Genomic DNA, 20,372 nt, shown 5'->3' with positions numbered 1-20,372 from the left:
TTTTTTTTTTTTGCTGACAGTAAGAAAGGAACTAGAGAGCATAAGTGTGAACGTCATACTCCATGAAAAGACAATTTGATCTGTTCTCATATAAGATCACTAGAGGGCACAGTTGACCTGTGCTGTACTTGCAGTGAGGCTTTCTTATCTCAGCACATTTCACTCTTATGATTTGATTTTTCTGTTCTGATGGTTGAAGCCCTCAAGACGATCTGTTGTCGATGTAGAGCCCCAAACTCTGTGACACAAACTGGCAAACATCTGTAAGGAGGAGTGTAAAAACAACAATGGAAAAGGTGTTTCATGGAAAGGTGAGTACACCAATGTTTTATGCTTTAAAAACATCCAAAGTGTTTACTTTACAGCTTACACCATCAGATCATTGTCTATATTTTTAAACTTTTAACATGGGAGCACCTGGATGTCAGGTGTTCCAGGTAGGAAAAGACATAAAGAGAGATTATTCCATAACTTCTTACCAGTGGGAACATGTCTAATTGCTTTGGTTTTATGTTTTGTCTTGTCTTCACCAGCTGCATGTCCATGATTCCCTCAGCCTGGATGGGTCCATGTTTATCGTCTCCAGACCTCTGTCAGAAACGAGCTGTCCTGGGGTCTACTCCTTGAATTGTGAAATAGTAATCACCTTTTCTATAATTTTCTTCATGCTGAGCACCAAACCCCAACTAAACTCCAACTAAGTTGTGGAAGTTATGTCAGAATCCACGATTAAAAGTGGTGATATATGACCACAGAAATTTATTCTCACGTAAAAGTAAAACTAATGTGTTTTTAAAAGAAGAAAATATAACTTTGGGTAACGGACATAATGGAAACTAGATCACACTTGTCTGCAATTGATGCTGGAACAAACGAGAAGAGTGTCCACCTACAGTATGTTGAGATGCAAATTCATGGTGTTGTCCATGGAGAGTCGAACAGTGTTTTTACTTCAGTTTAAAGGTTGACTTAATCTGAGTTCACGGTGACAAAGCAAGTGAAACAAGTAGTACAAAACATGTTACATCACTTGGAGTTTCACAGTCATACTGGACACTGTAGAGAGATTTTTTGAATGTATTTTCAGTTTTGTTACCCAAATTATTTATTTCAAAGTTGTGACGGTTTCTGGCCCCATGCCACAAATTACAGTCCAGGGCACTGTGGTTACATCACATGATTTAGACCAACAGGAGAACCAGTGGACTGTTTTTTTATCCATCAGTTTTTTTTACCAGCTTCATTTCAGTTCAGTCAGTTAATCAGCCTTTCTCTTTTCCTTTCTGCCGCAGCACCTCCGGAGGCAGAAACTGCAGGTCTTGATGACAAGAAATATGAGGAGCAGAACAATGGCGAGGAGGAAGGCCAGGACATCCAAGCAGTGATACTGGTACCAGGTGAGCTCATGGGCCTGAACCCTCAGGTGCTCGGCCCCTTTGTTTCTCATGGTGTACTCAATCCAGAATACTGCCTCATCCAGAGGACTCATTGGTCTGTCATGATGGATGCTGGACAGCTGCATGACATTTTCCTTGTACCTATGAATGTGAATATACAGGTGAAAATGTGCATTAATGTGTTATGTATTTTTATTTTCATGATTCAGTGTCTTTGCTTTACCAAGAATGGTGATACAAAAAGTTTAATTCTTTAGTTTTTGTTACTTTAATACCTAAATATCAAAAGGAGGGAGCCAACACATGAGGAGAAATGGCCATCCAGTGGTTTAGTAATTTCTTTGTGACCTTGAAACTCTGTGTTGGTAATTAAAGAGAGTCACACTGCATTCCACCATGCCTCCTTTATAGCATGTTGTCAATCTTGCGTCTGTATTATTAATGTGAGCTCTCCAGAAATGCAATCATTTTTCAGTAATACCCTTAAATAGACGAAGTGCAGATAGGTAAAATAACTTACGATTTGTCATTGATGACAGTATTGAGAGCATCTCTCAGGTCTTCCATCTTAATGAAGTTCAAGTCTGCAATAATTGCAGCTCCCTTAGCCTTCATGTGGACCATGTTGTCTGGCTGGTCAGCAAACATGGGGATGCCCACCATGGGAACACCGTGGTAGATGGCCTCATAAATCCCATTTGTGCCACCATGGGTGATGAAAGCTCTTGTCTTGGGGTGACCTGATAGGTTACCAAAAATCATGAAATCTCCATTATTTTTCCAACCAGAACAGGCTGTTAAAGCACATATCATCACTTCTGTATAATCTAAAAGTAAAGGTAAACATTTTGACCCATTGCTGGATTGCGCTGTTTCCATGGGAGTGCAGCCCGGTACATCATTAGTAGTTTGGAAAAAAGGATGGACAACACTTAAGTGAGAGCGCTGTTGTACTAAGAAATAGAGCATTCTATTTCTATATGAATTAATAAATTGTTAAGTTTCACATTTACTGAGCCCAGAGTACACTCTGCACTGTGGGTTTTACGGGGAATGATAACAGCACATTGAATTAACGGTCCAGCTCCAAAAATAGAACATCAATTGGTGGAGGAAAATCATGATATCATGGTGGTTACCTCCACAAATAAATGAATGTGTGTGAAACCCTTGTAGAATAGAATTGGGACGCAGCTTTATTGTGTGGACCTGTTTGCATAATTAACTTTTCACTGGATGAATATCACCACCTGAAATGACGTTCTCTTTCTTGCCAAACAACAAAGTTCATCAAAGTATTCTCACTATGTTTTATCTCCTACTGTATGCCCCTTGGGGATTTTGTACTGTCAAACTAAATAGTGATATTAGCGATACCTTATTAAATGTAAAAGTCATAAGAATTACTTTCGAATGCTTTTATAAAAGCTTTACTTGCCCAGTAGGTCATTCTGAGGGATCCAGTCGTATAGTCTGGTGTTGGCACCCAGAGTCACTGGTTTTTCTCCACTGTATCTCCACAGCACCTACAAACAATAGTAAAACACTTTCAGACCCACACAGTGCTAATTCTATACCATAATGCATATGATGCACATTTTAGTTGATGAAATGTAAAACAAAGAAATTATTTGTTGCACAGGCTGTACATTTCTTCATTTCCATATAATTTTGTGTCAAAGAAACAGGGAGCCACTGGAGAGGGGCTGAAGAGCTGCATGTGGCTCTGAAACCAAAGGTTGCCCACCCCTGGTATATATTTTAACCAGAAAAAATGCCATGCCACTATAACTTTATTATCATTTATTGCAAATCATGAGTTGCTGAAGTCCAGCCTCATCATAAGCTGATTAACTTGCTGGTTTTATTGAATGCTTATCATCGTGAAGGTTGCTTCAGCGAGGGGCACCTTGGTAGTGCCCAGGAGTTTAACTGGAACCTCTCCAGCCCACACTTTGTAGCTGGACTGAGCTGACCTGCCGCCTTGTGTAGGTCTAACTCGGCATCATTCGTGTCCAGGTGGCACATAGAGATTGTCCATTGACCTTTTGTGGGATCTGAGCGAGGGCTGAGGCGATCATGTTCCCCTTCTCTGTGGTGATGTTCTTGATGAATGATCCCAAAGTGAAGACCACGATGCCAGCATCTCCAGAACTCTGCACAAAGTCTTCCATATCCTGCAAGAAGAGTAACGTTACCTCAACGCAAACCAACCAGCATTTTCTTTTCTTTCCTCAGCATTTTATTGTCTAATTCTCCTCCCTAGTTTAAAGGAATACTTCACCCACAAAATCAGCATTAGTATGTCTGTAACTCACCCAATGTTACATTGAATTTGCTAAGAAAGCTTTCTCTTTCTCACATGCCTCAAAGATAAATGAAGAATCCAAAAATGGTGAACATTATTGATGACTTGAATTAAAGGGGGACTGCATTTAACAACAGCAAAACTATTTCAAAACATCAGTTTACAAACTCTCACATAGCTCTTGCAGAATAAACCACGTCTTATTTTCCCAGGCGTCTGCTCAGAATTTCCCAAACACATGCATTTTCGCTAAAACCTTGCCTTTTTAAACACTGACTCCTTTTACTTTAGGTCATTTAGAATTTTTACTGTTTTTGGATTCTTCGTTCACTGTGGAGGCAAACAAAAAAACAAAGTCCTCTTCATGAATTTAACTTAGCACAAGGTCAGTTACAGAAATACTAATGGTGATTTTGTGGGTAATGTTCGTTTAAGTCAGGATTACTTCGGAGATTTAATAAAACATTAATAGATGTGTAATATTGGAAACAGCTCTACCTCTGGTAAAGGTTTAGCAGGTCTGCAGTGGATCCCACCAACGAATTTGAAGTTCGGGAGAGAAGGACGGGGGAAATCAAAGTCCCAATAGGTTCGCATCAACCAGATGTCTGCTCTACCCATCATCTCACAGGCACTGGTGGGTTTTCCTGTCACAATGCAAAAGTAATGGCTGCTAGCAGTACATTTATTTTCTTAAAACATAAAACTGTTGATGATTGTTTTGATAAAAAAAAAAAAACAATTGCAATTAATCCAATCATCATTAGACCTGTGACCATGCGATCCATAAAAAACAGTTACACACAGTTTTTGCTCACCTTTGATTTCGGAGTAATATTTATCTACTTCTTTAAAAAAAAAGTTATCGATTACAGCGTCCTGCAGTGCGTAGAAGAGGAAGTTCCACACTCTGTCTCGGAAGTCCATCTTGTCAGTCAGTTTGCTCATAGTGCCGGGAACAAAGGAAGGAGGAGCGGGTAGCTGACCACAATGTCTCTCCCATGTATTGCCTATGGAAAACCGCAGGGAGAAGACCAGGGGGATGGCCAAAATATCTGCTACTAAGTCACTGCCGGGATAGACGGGGTCAGCCAGGAGAAGGTCATATTTTCCCTCCTTCAGCTTCTTCATGATGGTCTCTGATTTCACCACGCCATCCAAAAACTTTAAAGAGTTCTGCAGATTGCCCTTCATCAGCTCAATGAATCTGATGTAAATCTGCAGGTAACTCATATGATCCATTTCATACATGGAGAAGTGAAAGAATTCTTTCATAAAGTCCTCTATTGTCTCCTTCGAGACAGAGACGTTGAAGGGTTCGTAGCCAAAGCGAGAAGGCTCACTGGCGTTCATGAACATTGACGTGCTCGGGACCAGAACCGTCACCTGGTGTCCCCTGTCAATCAGCGACTCCAGCACAGGCTTCATGTTAATCCAGTGGCTGCCTTCAGTGTACCACACCAAAATGTTCCCTCCATCTGCGCTCTGTGTCACACAAAGTAGCAGCAGGACACAAACCGAGAGACGCTGCCCCAGCTTCATGGTGCCTGTTTATCAGCTTGCTGTGGCCGGATCCTTTTCAAAAGCCGCTCCTAGAAAAATAATTATTAACTAAACAAAGCTGAACTCTGGCTCGTAGTTCCCCTCTGTGCTGCATGGCATATTATATAACAGACACACCCCAAGCAAGTCGTCAGAGGGAAAAGGTAATGGTGTAAAGTTACCAGTAAATATAAAAAACCCTAAAATAGTCTCTAAATCCACAAAAGAAAGTTAGTAAAACTGGATTCTAGTTGTTAGTGGTGGAAAGACAGAGTGAATTAACACAGATGGATCATGATTTTGTGAGTGTAGGAGTATGAGTGTGACCAAGGATGTGTTGGTTTTTGTGAGAGGGGAAATGTATCATTATTGTGATTTTAGGATTATTGGTGAGTAAGGATTGTGTCTACAAGAATTTGATGCGTGGACACTTTCATGTCCTTTTGAGGATGAATTGTAATGAGTTTGGTGAGCCCATCATCAGGTCAAATTTTCAGTTTGTCCAGCACTTTGGATCATGACCAAATACCTGATTAACTAATGACATTCCCATCAGCCTCAGCAGTAGCTTTTTTTCATGCTAATTATCAAATGTTAGCATGCTGACATGTTGAACATGAACATTACACCTGTTATTCATCAGCATGTTAAAGCTGGAATAGGCAGAAGTCTGGAAAAGGCAACAAAACCTACAATAATCCTGCCCTTTTCCCTCTCTGTGCTTGGCCCCTCCTAACAGATGACCACGGGTATTTGCACACACTTCATACAGTAACCCACTGTTCCCCATACATTGATTTATTTAATCTTATTTCACGATAGAGTTGCACGTAGTGTATTCACTCTGAAAATCTGTCTTTATCAGACCACAAACTACACAAGAATTACCCAGCCACCCCATGGCCTCTCCGCCTTGTTCCCTGCCTCTACGGACTGCTTCACTTGGGGGAGAGTGGGTCGCAGCTCCAGAGACCAACGTTCAGTTGGCAGCTGTAGCAGCTTGAACTCGAGCATGCATAGCAGGCTGGTGGCCAGCGGTAGCTCCATGTCTAACCTGTGTAACAGAAGCAACAGACAGTTGCTCTTCCGGCAGGGAGTTGGGACTGTCCGGTTACCCAGAGCTGTGGTTTGCACTGGCTGGATTCAGGTTGCTGTGGCAGCTGACTTTGAGGCTCTTGTTAACTTTAGCAACATAAACATGAGCTTGAATACGTGCCGTAAGCCTTTTGGTCCAGTTTGCAAAAGGCTAACAATTAGCAACATTTTCTCTCCATCTCTAAGCGTTTCACTAGTATTGACATGTGATTTATCTTGTTTATTTCAGACTCTTTTATAAGTCCGTCTTCCTTTTTTGGGTTGCTTTGCAGTGTAGGCAGTTGTTGCCAATGCTGAAGTAACAACTTTCTCTGTAAGATTCTCTGCCAGTGAATCAGGCTTTTATCGAAGGGACATGCTCGTGCATCTGCATTTGTAAAAAAGCCAGTGGAACGCCCTCTCCCTGAAATAACCGGTGGTTTGTCAAAGTCTCCTGTCCTGGTGCAGAAGTCCACTGTTCTCTCAGTCCACTGTAATTACAATGTGTTTCAAGTTTATCATAGGATTTTTGTGCAGTGATGCCCAGACTAAGCTGCCTACCCCTGCTTTAATAGTGTCATTGTGAGCATGTTAGCATTTAGCTCAGAATACTGCCTCACAGAGCCGTCAGCATGGCAGTAGACTGTTGTCTTGTTTCAGAGATGTATCTAGCCGTAGAATGAGGCAGCTGATTTGAGCAACCGACTGGGGCCAGAGGGGTCAGCTTGGTGTGAAAATTTAGTAGGCGGGGGTTGTCGACCATGCCTTTATGAATCAGTGGTGTTGAGGCTGTGTTGTTCTTGGGAAATGTCACCTTGGACTGTTTGGGCGTTTAAATCTTCACTCTGGGTACTTTGGCCCCCTCATTAACATTGTAGATTCCTTTTGAGGCTGGATTCAGGAGCGTCTGGAAAAACAATAAGCATTTGAATATTGAATTCAATGCCCTGTTGAGGGAGTCAGTGGCCATTCAGAGTGTGTAAGTGTGCACTGTTTCGTCCTCAGACCTCCCCTGGTGGTACAGAGGACGTGGAAGTGAAGCTAATGATAGGTATATCAGGGTGTCTGGTACAATTGCAGAATCATTGAGTCTGAATGTGCATTTTGCCCTTCATTTTTTTTCTTGGGAATTCAACCATCTACCCATCCCTCTGCACATTCCTGCTGCTTCCTCTCCTTCCGTCCTCCTTCCTTGCTCTGTCTTTCCACCACAGGGTAAGGGTTACAGCGTATTGCTTTTTGAAGTAGATATTTGCATAATCAGATTAGGATGCGTGATTGTCAGTGGGCTCCCCCATCAGAGGGTGCTCCAGAGGAGAGAGGGTGCTGTCCAGCCCAACAATGGATGACTCCCCTCCTCTCTCACCCTCCAACCAGCCTGCACCTGCATCCCACCCACCCGTCCGGGCTGCAGGTCGGCCGCGGCAGCAGTCCACGCTTGGACTTGCAGCCGTGGAGGGGTGAGAGAGAGTGAGAGGAATGGGAAGAAGGAGGAGGGGGTTTGAGTGCATGACGGGAGTGGAAGGGCAGGGGTTGAGCTGAGATATTTAAACATGCAGAGTGTGAATTGGCTTTAAGGGGATAAAGAGCTCAGGGCCTATCGGTTGGCACCCAACTCCAGAAATTCTTTTTCATGGGCGCCTCAGCCGGGAGAGCGAGGGGCTGCCTGCACTGATCTGGCCCATTGTGATAACAGATTCAGACAGTGTGCTAGACGCTGATAAGGAAATGTGCTCTCAATAGACGATTACCCTCATACTTGGGAGAGAATAGTCAATCAGGCAAATATACTTGGTGGAGGGAATGAGAAGCGTACAGATTTGTTATTATTTTCAATGCAGGGTTTCATAATCCTGCTAGAAAGTTGAGGTCAGAGTAATGCTCACACTGTGATTGGGCGTTTTCTGTAAATAAGGTGTATCAGCAAAATGCATTTCACAGCCTGACAGCATGTGTGCAAAAGCTGTCACACGCCTTCCTATCCAGTTTCAAATGATGACTGAATAATTAAATATTAGGGAGTCTGAATTACACCATAACAGCAAACATACAAAGAAATACTGTTTTTTAATATTGCATCTCATAATACCAGAAACTCCAGCTATTAATAACCACAGCAGTTTTATTTGGTGTTATTTCACTTCACCATGAAATTGCTCAGTTCACTGTGAAATTGCACAAGAGGTAAATACCTCCCAAATTCATGCTGTGGGAGAGGCAGGCTGCCGCTGTACAGTTGTTTCTCACTCTCCCAGTACAATATGATTTATTTAGTATTTTTGCAGGATTACAAAGAGTCACCTGTCAGTTCCCACAGGCCTCCAGTCAGTGTGTCCAGCTGCCCTCTGCTCCGTTTACACACCATTAGCCAGAGTTTAACAGCCAGAGTGAAAGCGCCTGAAACCTACTCAGTGTTTACTCTTCAGCTCAGTTAGTTGCAGCCTTTTCCCCTGAAAATGGGGCACATTTTCTGCAGTCACAATAGGCGATTAGGCATGTAAATGTCTGACCTCAGTTTAAATGACAAACAAGAAGACGGGTGCAAACAAAACTGCTGGTATCGGAACTAGAGCTGAAACACATAATCCATTAATCAGTTTCACGATTGACAGAAATCTATTTTGATAGTTGATAAAATGCCTTAGTAATTAATACGCAAAAATTACAAATGTTTTTTCGGTAGGAGCTTCTCCAGTGTGAGGATGCTGCTTTTCTCTGTTTCACGTTATTGTAAACTGAATCTTTTTTTTTTTGTTTTGGACTGTTGGTCTAACAAAACAAGTCATGTGAAGACTTGGAAATTATAATGAGCCTTTTTCACTATTTTCTGAGATTTTATAGAAATGACAATTAAACGATTAATTGAAAAAAATGATAGTCTAATCAGTAATGAAAATGATATTCAATTGCAGCCCTAAGTGGAGCTGTAGTTGATTTTCATATGTTGTTTTTTGATAGTTTGATGGTGTTTCCCATCAAAAACATCAATCTAATCTAAGTAAAATTTTGTTCATTAATACGTTGAATTAAAGGGTTTACATGGACGATTAAATCCAACATGAATGAGTTGGTGGCTTCTGTAATTTCTGTTAAGAAATCCCTGCCTTTATAGTTGATGGTTATGACATCAGTGCTGTCAAATACTGCATGTTGCAACAAAGTGACGTTTACCTTAAGAGAAAGCTCCATCTGCACGTTGGTCAACCGGACAGTGTTTGACTGCAGAGTGACCTCCCACCCCAGGGTCATAAGTTAAGCTGTCACATTCAGGGCTCTTCTCACAGACCTCTGGTCAGTGGACAGAGAGCAGAGGTCAGCTTTGTGTCCACATGGTCATCATAGGACTTGTGGACAAATGTTTCTGGGCTTATTGAGCACGAACAAAGACGTAGCGGCTCCACTCTTAACTTATGGTCAGATGTGTCTCACAAAGTGTGAAATAATTTCATTAGAGTAGAGAGAACAGTGTGCTCTAATGTCACACCACATACTATTTTATATACAGTTTATACTTCTTGTATCAGTAAATGTTATTTTTCTAGTTGGTATACAAAACAATTAACATACTAAATTGTGTTATACTATATAGAAATGATACAGCATTTGTGCAGATGCATTTTATTTAGCTGTGACATATCCAATGATTTAATCGTAATTTTTTTGCTTTCTTAGGTGTTTCTGGGCTGTTATATCACAATTTATATATATTTCTTTGCAGCTTCTCCTCTATTTTCTTTGCGCAATGCATTGTGAGACATTTGTGTCCTTCAACACTGAAAAATCATTCAAACTGATGTGCATACAGACTGGAATATACTTTCTTTTGTCATTCTTTCAGTGCGAAAACACACTTAGATATAGTGAAGAGCTTGGAGTCCACTCAGAAATTCAATGTTTGGTAGCGCTTAAGTGTTTCCTGCAAAACATACGATTGATTTGAGTGACCTCTTTGATTAAAAAGATTCAGAAGGTGTTTTATTAACAAATCATTTATTAAATAAATAGTTCAAATAAATAACATACTGTATATTCACAAGCACACCAAAATAACTTACAAAAAGAGGTATCAGAAGATAATTAGCACACTCTTCACAGTAGACAATCAATTCATAATCTTTGGCTATATGACATGCGTATTTTACAAAAACTCAAATAAAAACACATTTAAATGTAATAACTGAAAGAGGATTGTCAGTTTTGCCGAAATTCCTCAGCCCAGTCCTAAATACCACAAATCTGTAATCAACAAATACTGAACATTGTTGTGTAAAAGGGTGAGAAACAGGAAAAGTGTTTCACAGAACTGATTCTTCTGAAGTCAGGTAACCTTGGTAAGTGAAAATAAAGGCCAGATTTTGTCTTCTTGAGAAAAAAAAAACAGCATGTCGATGAAAAAGAAAAAAAGAAGATGAAGAAAAAGTGCCCTTGGCTATTTTGAGACGATTGCAGTCTGGAGAATTGGCTGAGCCATTATCTATTTAAATGCTGATCTATTGCTTGAAATGAGAAATTCCTTAATCCCCTCCATTTTCCTCATCGGCAAAACACCCCGTCACTGCAAAACTAAATTAGTTCCAGGCGGGCCGGCAACAAGGAATATTAATATGAAGACATGAGGGGAATATTGTACATCCAGGTTTTTACACATCCATGCAGAATACAAATTAATTTTCACCTGCAAATTATATTTCAACACTGATCAGCGTGGAGGCTGCGCCCACATTTTCAACCACGTTTGGAGTCCACAATTATCACACAATATTGCATCTCCTGCACTGAAACGAGTCACACACAGGGTGAGAAATGCAGAGACAAAAAGAGTCTTGAGGAAGGACTAGATCAGTTTTTAAACCCAGTGAAAGGGTCAGAAGGTCCACTCAAGAGTTTATTTTTTGTGCTTCTACCAGGCCTCGGAGCTGTCACAGCTGGATCCAGGTGACGGGACTTCTGTGTCGCTGGTCATAGCCCAGGGGTGCGGAGGGGAGTGCAGCTGCTCCATATTCCCTCTGAGAAAGGTGAGCAGTGCGGTGGGGGAGTGGCTGGCCGGCTGACCGCTCTGGCTCTCCAGCAGCTGCACCAGGAAGTTGATGTAGCGCATGGCCAGACGCAGGATCTCGTTCTTGCTCAGCTTCTTCTCTGGAGGGTGGGTGGGGATGAGCTTGCGGAGCTCGGCGAAGGCAGTGTTGACGTTGTGCTGGCGCCAGCGCTCCCTCGTGTTGGTGAACACCTTCCTGGTCATGGTGCTGAGTAGAGCTGCAACGATCAGTAGAGTTATTGATTAGTCAATTGACAGAAAATTATTCAGCAACTATTTTGACAACTGAATTAAGTAAACGTGAAAGTTCCAGCTTCTTTGACGTGAATAATCCATGCTTGTCTTTGTCTGGTATGATAATTAAGTAAATATGGGTTTTGTACTCTTTGGTACTCCTCTGGCTGTACATTTTATAGACATTGATTAATCAAGGGTTAGGATTAGGGTATGTTAGGAGGGAAATTATTAAATTAGGGGGCCCATATTGATAGAAATCATTCATAAAATCCTATGAAAACATTTTACAGAATTATTTTGTAGTTTGTTACTTTTTTCTGCAAAATACAACTCTTGATATTCCTCCATGTTCAAGAGGCTGCTTGACTCGCACCAGGTAGTCACTTTAAATATAGACATCAGTAACACTTTAACCCCCCCTAGAGTATATCAGCAGTTTATCAACTTTTAACGGATGGTTTGAAACCTCACTATAATGTAGCTGTAAACAGATACAACTTAAATTCCTCCTGTGGACACCAACAAATGGAGGCTGGTGTAAAGACAGATAATGAATGCCAATATAGTAAAATACAGGTGTAATAATATAAAATATGTTTTCATAGGAGGGTATTTAACTGTTGACAAATTCAGCACATTTTGAAACACTTAAAATATCTATTATAGCTACATTATAGTGAATTGTAAGAATAATAATGTCTTTCCAGGAATTAAATAGTTATGTTTTGATTTCCTAGGTGTTTCTGGGTTTTATCACAATTTATTTATTTTCCAGCCACTCCTCCATTTCCTTTGTGCATTGCATTGTGGAACAATTGTGTCCTTAGACAAAAGTAGGTGTATTACTAAATGTATTACTATGTGTACTCACTGTGAGCATGCCCCTTACTGTATATACCTCCTACACATCATCATTTTTTTCCAGTGTGAACACACTACAGTTCAAAACAGGCTCAGATTTTGTAAATAGTTTTAAGTCCACTCAGGAATTGAATGGTTTGGTAGCTCCAAAATGTTTGCTGCCGTAAAATGTATTCGATTTAAATTGAACCATTTATTAAATGGTTATATGGTGCTAAACTGAATGTTTACATAAGGCTGTTCTATGACAACAAAAAACCCTCTGAAATTATCATTATGAACAGATCATTTTATCTTAAGGCAAAGTCTGGCATAAATGCACATGATTTATTTACCTTAAGCTTCAAGCAAAGAGTACACATTATCTTTTTGCAATAAACCCTCTTGTCGATTAATTATTTATGTGTGGACACACATGGCCTAAAGGGGGAAAAAATCCTTCAATATACCATAAACATCTCACCTGTATGTGTGTCGAAATGTGCAGAAATGTCAGTTGCAGAGTCGTCCTCTGCAGGTCATCAGTGTCCAGGAGTCCGGTGTGAATGTCCTCTCAGTGTCTTCTCATGCTCGCTGAGAGATCCTTGTGAGCGAAAGGGAAGGAGAGAGTAAAAGAGAGAGTATGAGGGAGGGAGGGAGGGATGGGGTAAGACTGCTGCATGCTCGCATCCCACATTTTATAGCAGGGTGAACCCTATTGTGTGACGTGTGCTGTCGTGGAGCCTCTGTGGCATTGTGTGTGAGGTTGGTGTTAACTGAGGGGTGATTGTTAAAACACCCCCTCCCCTTCTATCATTTAGAACCAATGGAGGTGGCTTTATGATTACATTGTCCATAAATCATCACGTTAAATGATTTCCAGAGGTGTCTCTGTGTAACATTTGAAGGGATTCTGGGTCTTTTTTTTCCCCAACAGCCTTTTAAGTGACTATTTGCGCTGCTTTTATGATTCATTGCTGGTTTAATCCTTGAAGGTTCGCACTAAAGGTGACAAATACATTTCTATTGAAGTGAAACTGAGACGTTCATCTCTCTGATCCTTCTCTTACTGCTGTGGACACTTGTTCCTTTCTGTTTCTCTGACATTAGGCATGGACAACCCACCATCCCCTGCACCGCGGTAAAGACCTTGATATCGCTGCCCGCTCCGCTATTGAATTCAGCCTGATTGGGCCACAAAAGGTAAAAATACCATATCCAGATTGACAGTTGAACAATACAGGTTTTGTTATGACTATGGTAATCTTGTTGAGCCATTCCATGGGGCCACACATAAATTACAGCGTCCTGACTCACCTCTCTCCAACCACTCCTCACTCCTCTCTCTCCCCCCTCCTCTGCCTCCCACTTTCAACCTCCCTTCAGATAAAAAAAACAAGTCTAGTTTAACCAATTGTCACTGTTCCTTTTACACCCTTCAAGTGTTGTTTCAAAGACGCAGCCTTCCATAAAAGTCTCTGTGTGGAGTAGGAATTTACATAATCCGATTAGGGGCTGGGATTAGCCCTGGGCCTGGAGAACAGGCCCGATGGGGGCCGTTTTCTGAATCGGCCATTCATGGGCCCTGCTGCACGTCCAAGAGGCTGCACCTGCAGGCCAGGCGCCGCCGCTCTCTGGATCCATCCAGCCTCCACTGCAGGCTGAGGGTCTGCAGACACACTCACTGTAGGCTATGGTCAGTGTCAGTGTGGTAACTTTCATTACGCCAACAAGGCCAGGTGAAGATTATACCTGATATGTTGTAATTTATCCATAATTCAGGTTTGGGCTGAAGGCAGAATGACAGGCTGTGTAGCCACTTGTTAATCATGTTGAATTAAGAGCAGCATTTTGATATGTAAGCACCCTGTGAGAGACAAAATGAGATGACTCATAAAGCCATTCTCATGAGGACAAGTCTCGCAGTGAGGACCTTGAATAACAGAAGTTACTGCTGTGTTGTGTGCTGATATGTGCAGAACATTCTTGAGCACAGAATTGGTAATGCAGCTTCAGAGTAGGTTGAGTAAGTTGGTCATCAAACTCTGTGTGATTCTCTGCTGACTGTTGTAAACTATGTGTGCTTTGGAGTTGATATATGGGAGCAAAAGAGTGAACATGTGCCTGTTTTTCCCTTCACGTGCCACTGTTGTTTCTTAAAGAAGTAAAAAGTTGGTACCCTTAGTTAGATAAATAAAATAAATATGGTTTTAGTGCCCCAGTGCTGGTCACTCTTAAAGGCCCTCACACACCAAGCAGACAGTTGGCCGTCAGTGAGTGTCTGTTGCTCTAGATTCTGCGCTGTGTCTCACACTGTTGGCCTTCCTCGGCCCTTGTTGGCTTTTTTTTTTTTGGCTGATTCAGCAAGTTGAATCGGCATCAGAGACGGCGGAGCCCATAGATGAGTGAAATCACTCTGACTGGTAGTTTAGCCCACTCCATGATAAGACAAACAAAAGCAAGGAATGTGAACAGACACATTGAGTCAAAAAGGATTGAGTTCGAAAAAAATGTGTTAGATTAGGTAAGATTTTGTTTTGTCAACCACTAAGCTCTTTAGCAGAAACGGTTCATAATTGTTTGTGTTATTAACTGGCTAACTGGTGTTTTGAATCTGTCCTGTCGGTCTACGGTTTTCCTTTTTTATGACTAATACAGACTACTACTTCCTGCTGACAGGGAGAATTATTTCCTCTCATGCAGGCGCTGATTGTATGTCGTAGTTGGCTGTTGGTTGTAGTCTTTGTAGTGTGTTCATGTGCAACTTTTTTGGGCGAGGTGACGTGAGGCAATGCAACAGTTGGACTTTGTCCACACCAGTTCTTTGATGTCAGTTTGGTGTGCCCTTGTTTAGAGTTGCCCTTTCTTGCTTGCAAGATGCAGTGACATTGATTGTAAACCAATTAACAGTTAATTAAATTACATTCTGCCAGCAGATTTATTCATAAGACTTGAAGTAGGTCAAAATACCATGACTTCATATTGTTTTTTAAAGTAAATAAATACGATGAATATGCCTGTCATGATAATTACAATCGATATTTCGAAGTCCGCATAAATTATCAAGGTCATATATTATATAATATTTCCCTTGTGTTTATATGCATTTGTTTATGGAAGAATGTCACAAACATTTAAGCCAACATGTCAGAATAAGCAGTAAGGTTTTCCCTACGATTCTAAGACTTAAGCGCAGTTTTTTTTAAAGTGCCTGTGCTGAAAAAGAAAAGTAGGTTGAGACATGTTTGGCTGCCCTCTTGTCTGCTCTCTGTCACGTTCATTTATTTGTTCAGGATATTTTAGTTTTTTTCATCTATTTCAATTCGAATGTATAAATAGTCTTAAAAATTTAAAGTTCATTGCTCTTTAAAAAGCATGTACTTGCAGTCTTGTGCCATTATATAATGGTTTTATTAGTGGCATAAAACAGTCTTAAAATAACCACAATTATTTCTTATTTCTTAGTTGCTCACCTAAAGTAATTTTTGTGACAGGCCTGACAATGAACCCATGGTATAATTGAGCTGCAATTCTGCTTTGTGTGTGTCCATACACTGTCTATAGGAAGGATACACTGGGCACTTTATCACTTTTTGTTTTATTTTTTATCTACTTAATGCTGTTTGTGCTGATGATGATGATGCACGGTGCCTCATCTTTCATTAGCTCATCTTATTATCATGTTGCAGTGTTGGTTATTGTGTTGCTTCTGCTGATATTGATTTCCTCCAGGGAAATGTCCTTTGTCTCATCTTGAATCACTTCAGGTGTTAACAAACACATGTGCACCTTAGTCACCCCCCCCCCCCCGCTGAGGCTGCACGTTTTATTTACAGAGGAGCGGAAACACACAGGTGACACAGTTAACTGCTGCCTGTGATTAACAGATAACAGTGGTGTGACCTTTACAGCTGCAGTCAGAGTGGGATCCAAATCTAAAGGATGGCTTCGGTTCAAACAGCCTGTTAATTCCCACAATGTGTCCCCTGTCCCATTCAGTCCAGGGCTGTAAGTATAGTCGGGGGCAATTACTGCACCATTACTGCTGCTATTTACCGAGCCTTCATATGGGGACTCCTTTGACCGTCCTGCCCCACAGCTTTTGTTGCTGTGCCATTAAAAAACAAAACATTTAGTCTGTCTCTTTGTTTGCCTGCTGCTTGTTAGAAGGCAGAGGCCACGAACACACACACATAGAGCAAGAGAGATGTTTAAAAAAAAAAAAAAAGCTGGCAGGTTATTGATGGTGACCAGCCAGTGCTGGATATGGCCGTCCGGAGGCAGGGAGGCTTGGAGTCAGTGTCCCCCGGGGTTGTCTTTGTCTGGGGATCATTCCTGAGGGAGCTGGCTTCACTCTGCTGGCTCGTGAAGATAAGCACTCTCTCCACATGCTGAGAGACGATGATAAGGGGATTGCTTCACTAAATGAAAAAAAAAAAAAAAGAAAAGAAATGGCCCCACCATTGGAGCTGCTAAAATGAGAGGCTTTATCAGTGTAGCTGGGAAAGACCCTCGATCCCATTCCATAAATCACAATTTGTTTTTCTCTACTGAGCATGCTCAGTGCGGAGGAAAAATCAAAACAAAAGCAAAATGAGCACACAGTTGTAACCCTTATTTCTTATTTTATATAAAAAAAAATCTGTAACGACCCCTTTATTTATTATGTAGAAGCATTATATAAAGAAATTATTAAAATGCACTATAATGTAGTTGTAAGGTGTTAATGTGCCTTGTTTTCAACAATTACAATCTTACCTAAAAACACATTTTCTGAGATAACAAATCGGCATTAATTATCTGTTTATAAACCAGCATCCAGTTATGAATGCTTTGCAGGAGGAGTTACAAAGTGCAGAACACTAAAATAATAAGTAAACTATTAAACAAGTGTTGTAATTTTGATTTAATAAATGAATCAGTACCATTTCTGCTGTGCAATACAAAGTTAAAATCTTAAAACAAGTCATACTATACTGTAACACTATATTTTACAAAACAAACTGATAGTAAATTAGTGTTTATAAATAATTTAATTCATGTTCCTGCTTTTTTTTTTAACAGCAAAAAAACAGGAATGAACAAGAGCACTGTTGACATTTTATCTAAAAAATTAACCTAAAATAGAAACCTTTTAGCAGATTAACGTGGCAAACATACATTAATTCATCAGGATAAAAATTCAGAAGCAGAAGTTGAATTATGCAATAAATAACTTTAACTCAACAAATCATTCTTGTCTTTACAAACAAGCCACAGGAACAAACCACTCATGCCTAAAATAATTTCAGCCTCGTCTGTCCATCAGTTCTGCCGGGCACTTTTTCATAGCTTAATCTCCCCCTCTTCAGTGGCGTCAACACTGCAACATTAACACAAAAAAATCTGTTTACTACCATTAAAGTTAAAAAAAAAAGAAGAAAGAATCAAAAACAGACATAAGACATGTTTCATCCAAATGTAGTGAAAAAGTTTTTTTTTTAAAAAAAGGCAAAAGAAAATTGCAATTTAAGGCCCCAGAGTGTTTTTAAATTGTTTCCAATGAGAGTGAAGCGTTTTGCTCGCTGTGTTTGTGCTAAGTGCCTTCCGTTTTACAGCTCATGAGCCTCGTGTTTTTGCAGGAAAAGTCAAACACCTCAAGTTGACAACTTAAACTCAGAGCAGAAAAGCGGTCATTATTGTTATCCATTGTTCAATTAGATGTTTTGAAAATCAGGCCTCGTCTGGCGGTGATGACAAGTGGTAGTTAAGCTAACATTAGCTCACTTCCATTGTCGCCCTACGCAAGCCGCAAGATATTTTTGAGAAAACTGTAGCCTCATATACGTTCTAATCTTTTACTAACCGCAATTAGGCCCAATGATTGGCAGAAGATCGTCACACTGTCCTTGACTCGTCTTAAAATAAGCCTTAAACTGGCATTCATCCAGGTAAAACTCGCGGACCAGATATTGGTACTCTGTAATTTCTCCTTATGAGGGTCTCATGTATCCACATAGATCTCTGCCCAAGTGCCCTCTGCCTGTCCATATTTTAGGCAGATCATAAAGGTCCATTGTTTAGGATTTAGGGGCATCTATTGGCAAAAATAGAACATAATATTTTAAATTACTTTATCATCACCTTGAACTAAGAATTGTGCTTTCTTTACCTTAGAACGAGCTGCTATATCTACATATGAAGCAAGTTCTCTTCCACGGAGTCTGCCATATTGTTTCTACAGTAGTCCAAAACAGACAAACCAAACAGTGGCTCTAGATAGAGTCATTTGTGTTTTTGCGTTTTTACGTCAGCCACTGTAGTTCTTCTACACGCCTGGCACTCGGGAGAAGTTTCAGTTCTGCAATCTCACTACTAGATGCCACTAAATCCTTTATACAGGACCTTTAAGGTACAGATCTGTGAGTTTACATCACAGCAAACTAGCAGATAAGCTAAGGACTGGTGATTCTGTAATTAGGTTAAAAAAAAAAAAAAAAAAAAAAAAGGACGCAGCAAGCTGCAAAAAGTGCTCTGTTTGATCGGGTCAGGCTTCAACAAAAGTGACCTCGTATTTTGCAACCTGCAATACATGCTCTGTCTGACTGGGGCCTATTTTTTGTTTCCATCCACTACTGTTATGCTAATATTAGGAGATGACTCACTGTGAAACTGCTGTGGCTATTTAACAATTGCAGAAGAAGAGGGTGAAGACAAGATGATCTAAGTTAAGTGTGCTGGTTAAACCTCAGGTGGTGGAAAACATGATGCAAATGTGGCATTTATGTTTATATTATGTGCTATTTTTAGTCTCTTCCCACACCACTTTGTTGCATTTATTTAAAAACAGGGTGACTGAAACCTGATTATAGCCACTATCACTCACCTGTTCCCACCAAACCTGCAGCCTCGCCCCTCCTCTTCCTCTCTTGTCCGATCCAGCATTTGGATCCATAGATGGCTGAAACCTTTGTTGTCTCTCCACTGTTGGTGAGACTGTTGTTGCTGCTTTGACCTTGACCCCACAGCATGACCTCTGTAGGGGGGCTCAGACCGTGGGAAACATGGTGGCTGTCTGGATGCTGGGGGTCGCTGTAGACTGTAGCGTATGTGGACATTTGACTGTTGGTTGGCTGCTGCAGGATCGGGCTGTAACTGAATGTTGAGTCCAGCTTGAAAGGACTGTTGAGCAGGACTCCAGGCATGTACGAGTGTGTTTGTTTGTTTGTAGCCCTCGGTGTCCACTCATCGTTTACTCTTCCAACAACTCTCCCTGCTGCTCCAGCTCTGCCTCCCCAGCCAGAAAACTTCACCTCCCCTGTGCCTCTGTCCTCCTCTTTCCACGGATCACTGCTGGTCCAGCTCCTCTGGAGGTGAACCTCTGGGCTGCCAAAGGAAGAACTCAGGTCGAGTCTGAAATCTGTGTTGCCCTCCTGCACCATTGAGTCTGGGCCTGGTTCACAAAAGCTGCAGTCAGCTCCAAACAGGAAGCTGGTGTTTTGGTCACCACAGAATAGTTCAGGATGAGGGCTGATGAACAGTTCTGGTTGTGGGTTCAAGTGCTCGGGGTCCCAGGTGACCCAGGGGCTGTTTGGGTGACTGGTTTGTTGGTGTGTCTCAGTGATGATGGTCTGAGACTCTGGCTGGTCTGTGGTCAGTGTGTACAGGGACGTGGTGTCACTGAACAGCTAAAAACAGAAAGAGAAGAGGGGCTATTAAGTACTGAAATGTCACTGAAAAAGATTCAATTTTCCTTGAAGAGATAGTGCACACAAAAATGAAAATTCAGCCATTATCTACTCACCCATATGCCGATGGAGGCCCTGGTGAAGTTTTAGAGTCCTCACATCCCTTGCGGAGATCGGCGGGGGGGAGCGGCTAGCCTAATGGCAGACGGCGCCCCAGACTAACGTCCAAGAACACAAAATTGAATCCACAAAGTATCTCCATACTGCTCATC

General features: G+C 41.2%; 3 protein-coding genes and 1 long non-coding RNA gene across 12 annotated transcripts in view; 1 reads left to right on the top strand and 3 right to left on the bottom strand.

Annotated features, from left to right (window-relative positions):
* The window catches only part of ugt2b3 (UDP glucuronosyltransferase 2 family, polypeptide B3), a 19,270-nt gene extending 13,979 nt beyond the window's left edge, over positions 1-5,291 (bottom strand). For 2 of the 9 annotated variants that reach the window (XM_050051912.1, XM_050051911.1), the window contains exons 1-4: positions 4,524-5,290; positions 4,204-4,352; positions 3,443-3,574; positions 2,836-2,923 (exon numbers count right to left, since the gene is read on the bottom strand). In XM_050051912.1, coding sequence (XP_049907869.1) covers positions 2,836-2,923; positions 3,443-3,574; positions 4,204-4,352; positions 4,524-5,247 — 1,093 coding nt within the window. In that variant the 5' untranslated portion in view covers positions 5,248-5,290. Of the gene's footprint in view, positions 1-1,295; positions 1,539-1,917; positions 2,138-2,835; positions 2,924-3,442; positions 3,575-4,203; positions 4,353-4,523 lie in introns of all 9 variants that reach the window. The other 7 variants (XM_050051913.1, XM_050051907.1, XM_050051910.1 and 4 more) reach the window with 5 other exon arrangements.
* Positions 1-11,349, top strand: part of LOC126394817 (uncharacterized) — a 24,999-nt gene extending 13,650 nt beyond the window's left edge. Inside the window, exons 5-8 of the long non-coding RNA XR_007570395.1 lie at positions 200-311; positions 534-638; positions 1,293-1,397; positions 11,229-11,349. This is a non-coding gene — a long non-coding RNA (uncharacterized LOC126394817). The remainder of the gene's footprint in view (positions 1-199; positions 312-533; positions 639-1,292; positions 1,398-11,228) is intronic.
* tal2 (T-cell acute lymphocytic leukemia 2) lies at positions 9,539-13,296 on the bottom strand. Its single transcript, XM_050051919.1, has 2 exons — positions 12,918-13,296; positions 9,539-11,574 (listed from the first exon to the last, which is right to left on the bottom strand). Exon 2 carries the CDS (start codon positions 11,558-11,560, stop codon positions 11,222-11,224), a length of 339 nt encoding a protein of 112 aa, XP_049907876.1. The 5' UTR covers positions 11,561-11,574; positions 12,918-13,296; the 3' UTR covers positions 9,539-11,221.
* A 4,246-nt stretch (positions 13,297-17,542) lies between these two features.
* The window catches only part of LOC126394258 (protein shortage in chiasmata 1 ortholog), a 15,504-nt gene continuing 12,674 nt past the window's right edge, over positions 17,543-20,372 (bottom strand). Inside the window, exons 24-25 of the mRNA XM_050050967.1 lie at positions 19,299-20,100; positions 17,543-17,795 (exon numbers count right to left, since the gene is read on the bottom strand). Of these exons, the coding sequence (XP_049906924.1) occupies positions 17,710-17,795; positions 19,299-20,100 (888 nt within the window). The 3' untranslated portion in view covers positions 17,543-17,709. The remainder of the gene's footprint in view (positions 17,796-19,298; positions 20,101-20,372) is intronic.

The sequence above is a fragment of the Epinephelus moara genome, chromosome 8, assembly GCF_006386435.1.
Source record: "Epinephelus moara isolate mb chromosome 8, YSFRI_EMoa_1.0, whole genome shotgun sequence".
NCBI classification, from domain to species: Eukaryota; Metazoa; Chordata; class Actinopteri; order Perciformes; family Serranidae; genus Epinephelus; species Epinephelus moara.
Note: the sequence above shows the minus strand (reverse complement) of the source record. Positions and strands in the feature narration are given on the sequence as shown.

What these genes read in the sequence shown, in the direction of transcription:
- tal2 (XM_050051919.1), bottom strand. Translation starts at nt 11,560, where the DNA reads ATGACCAGGAAGGTGTTCACCAACACGAGGGAGCGCTGGCGCCAGCAC.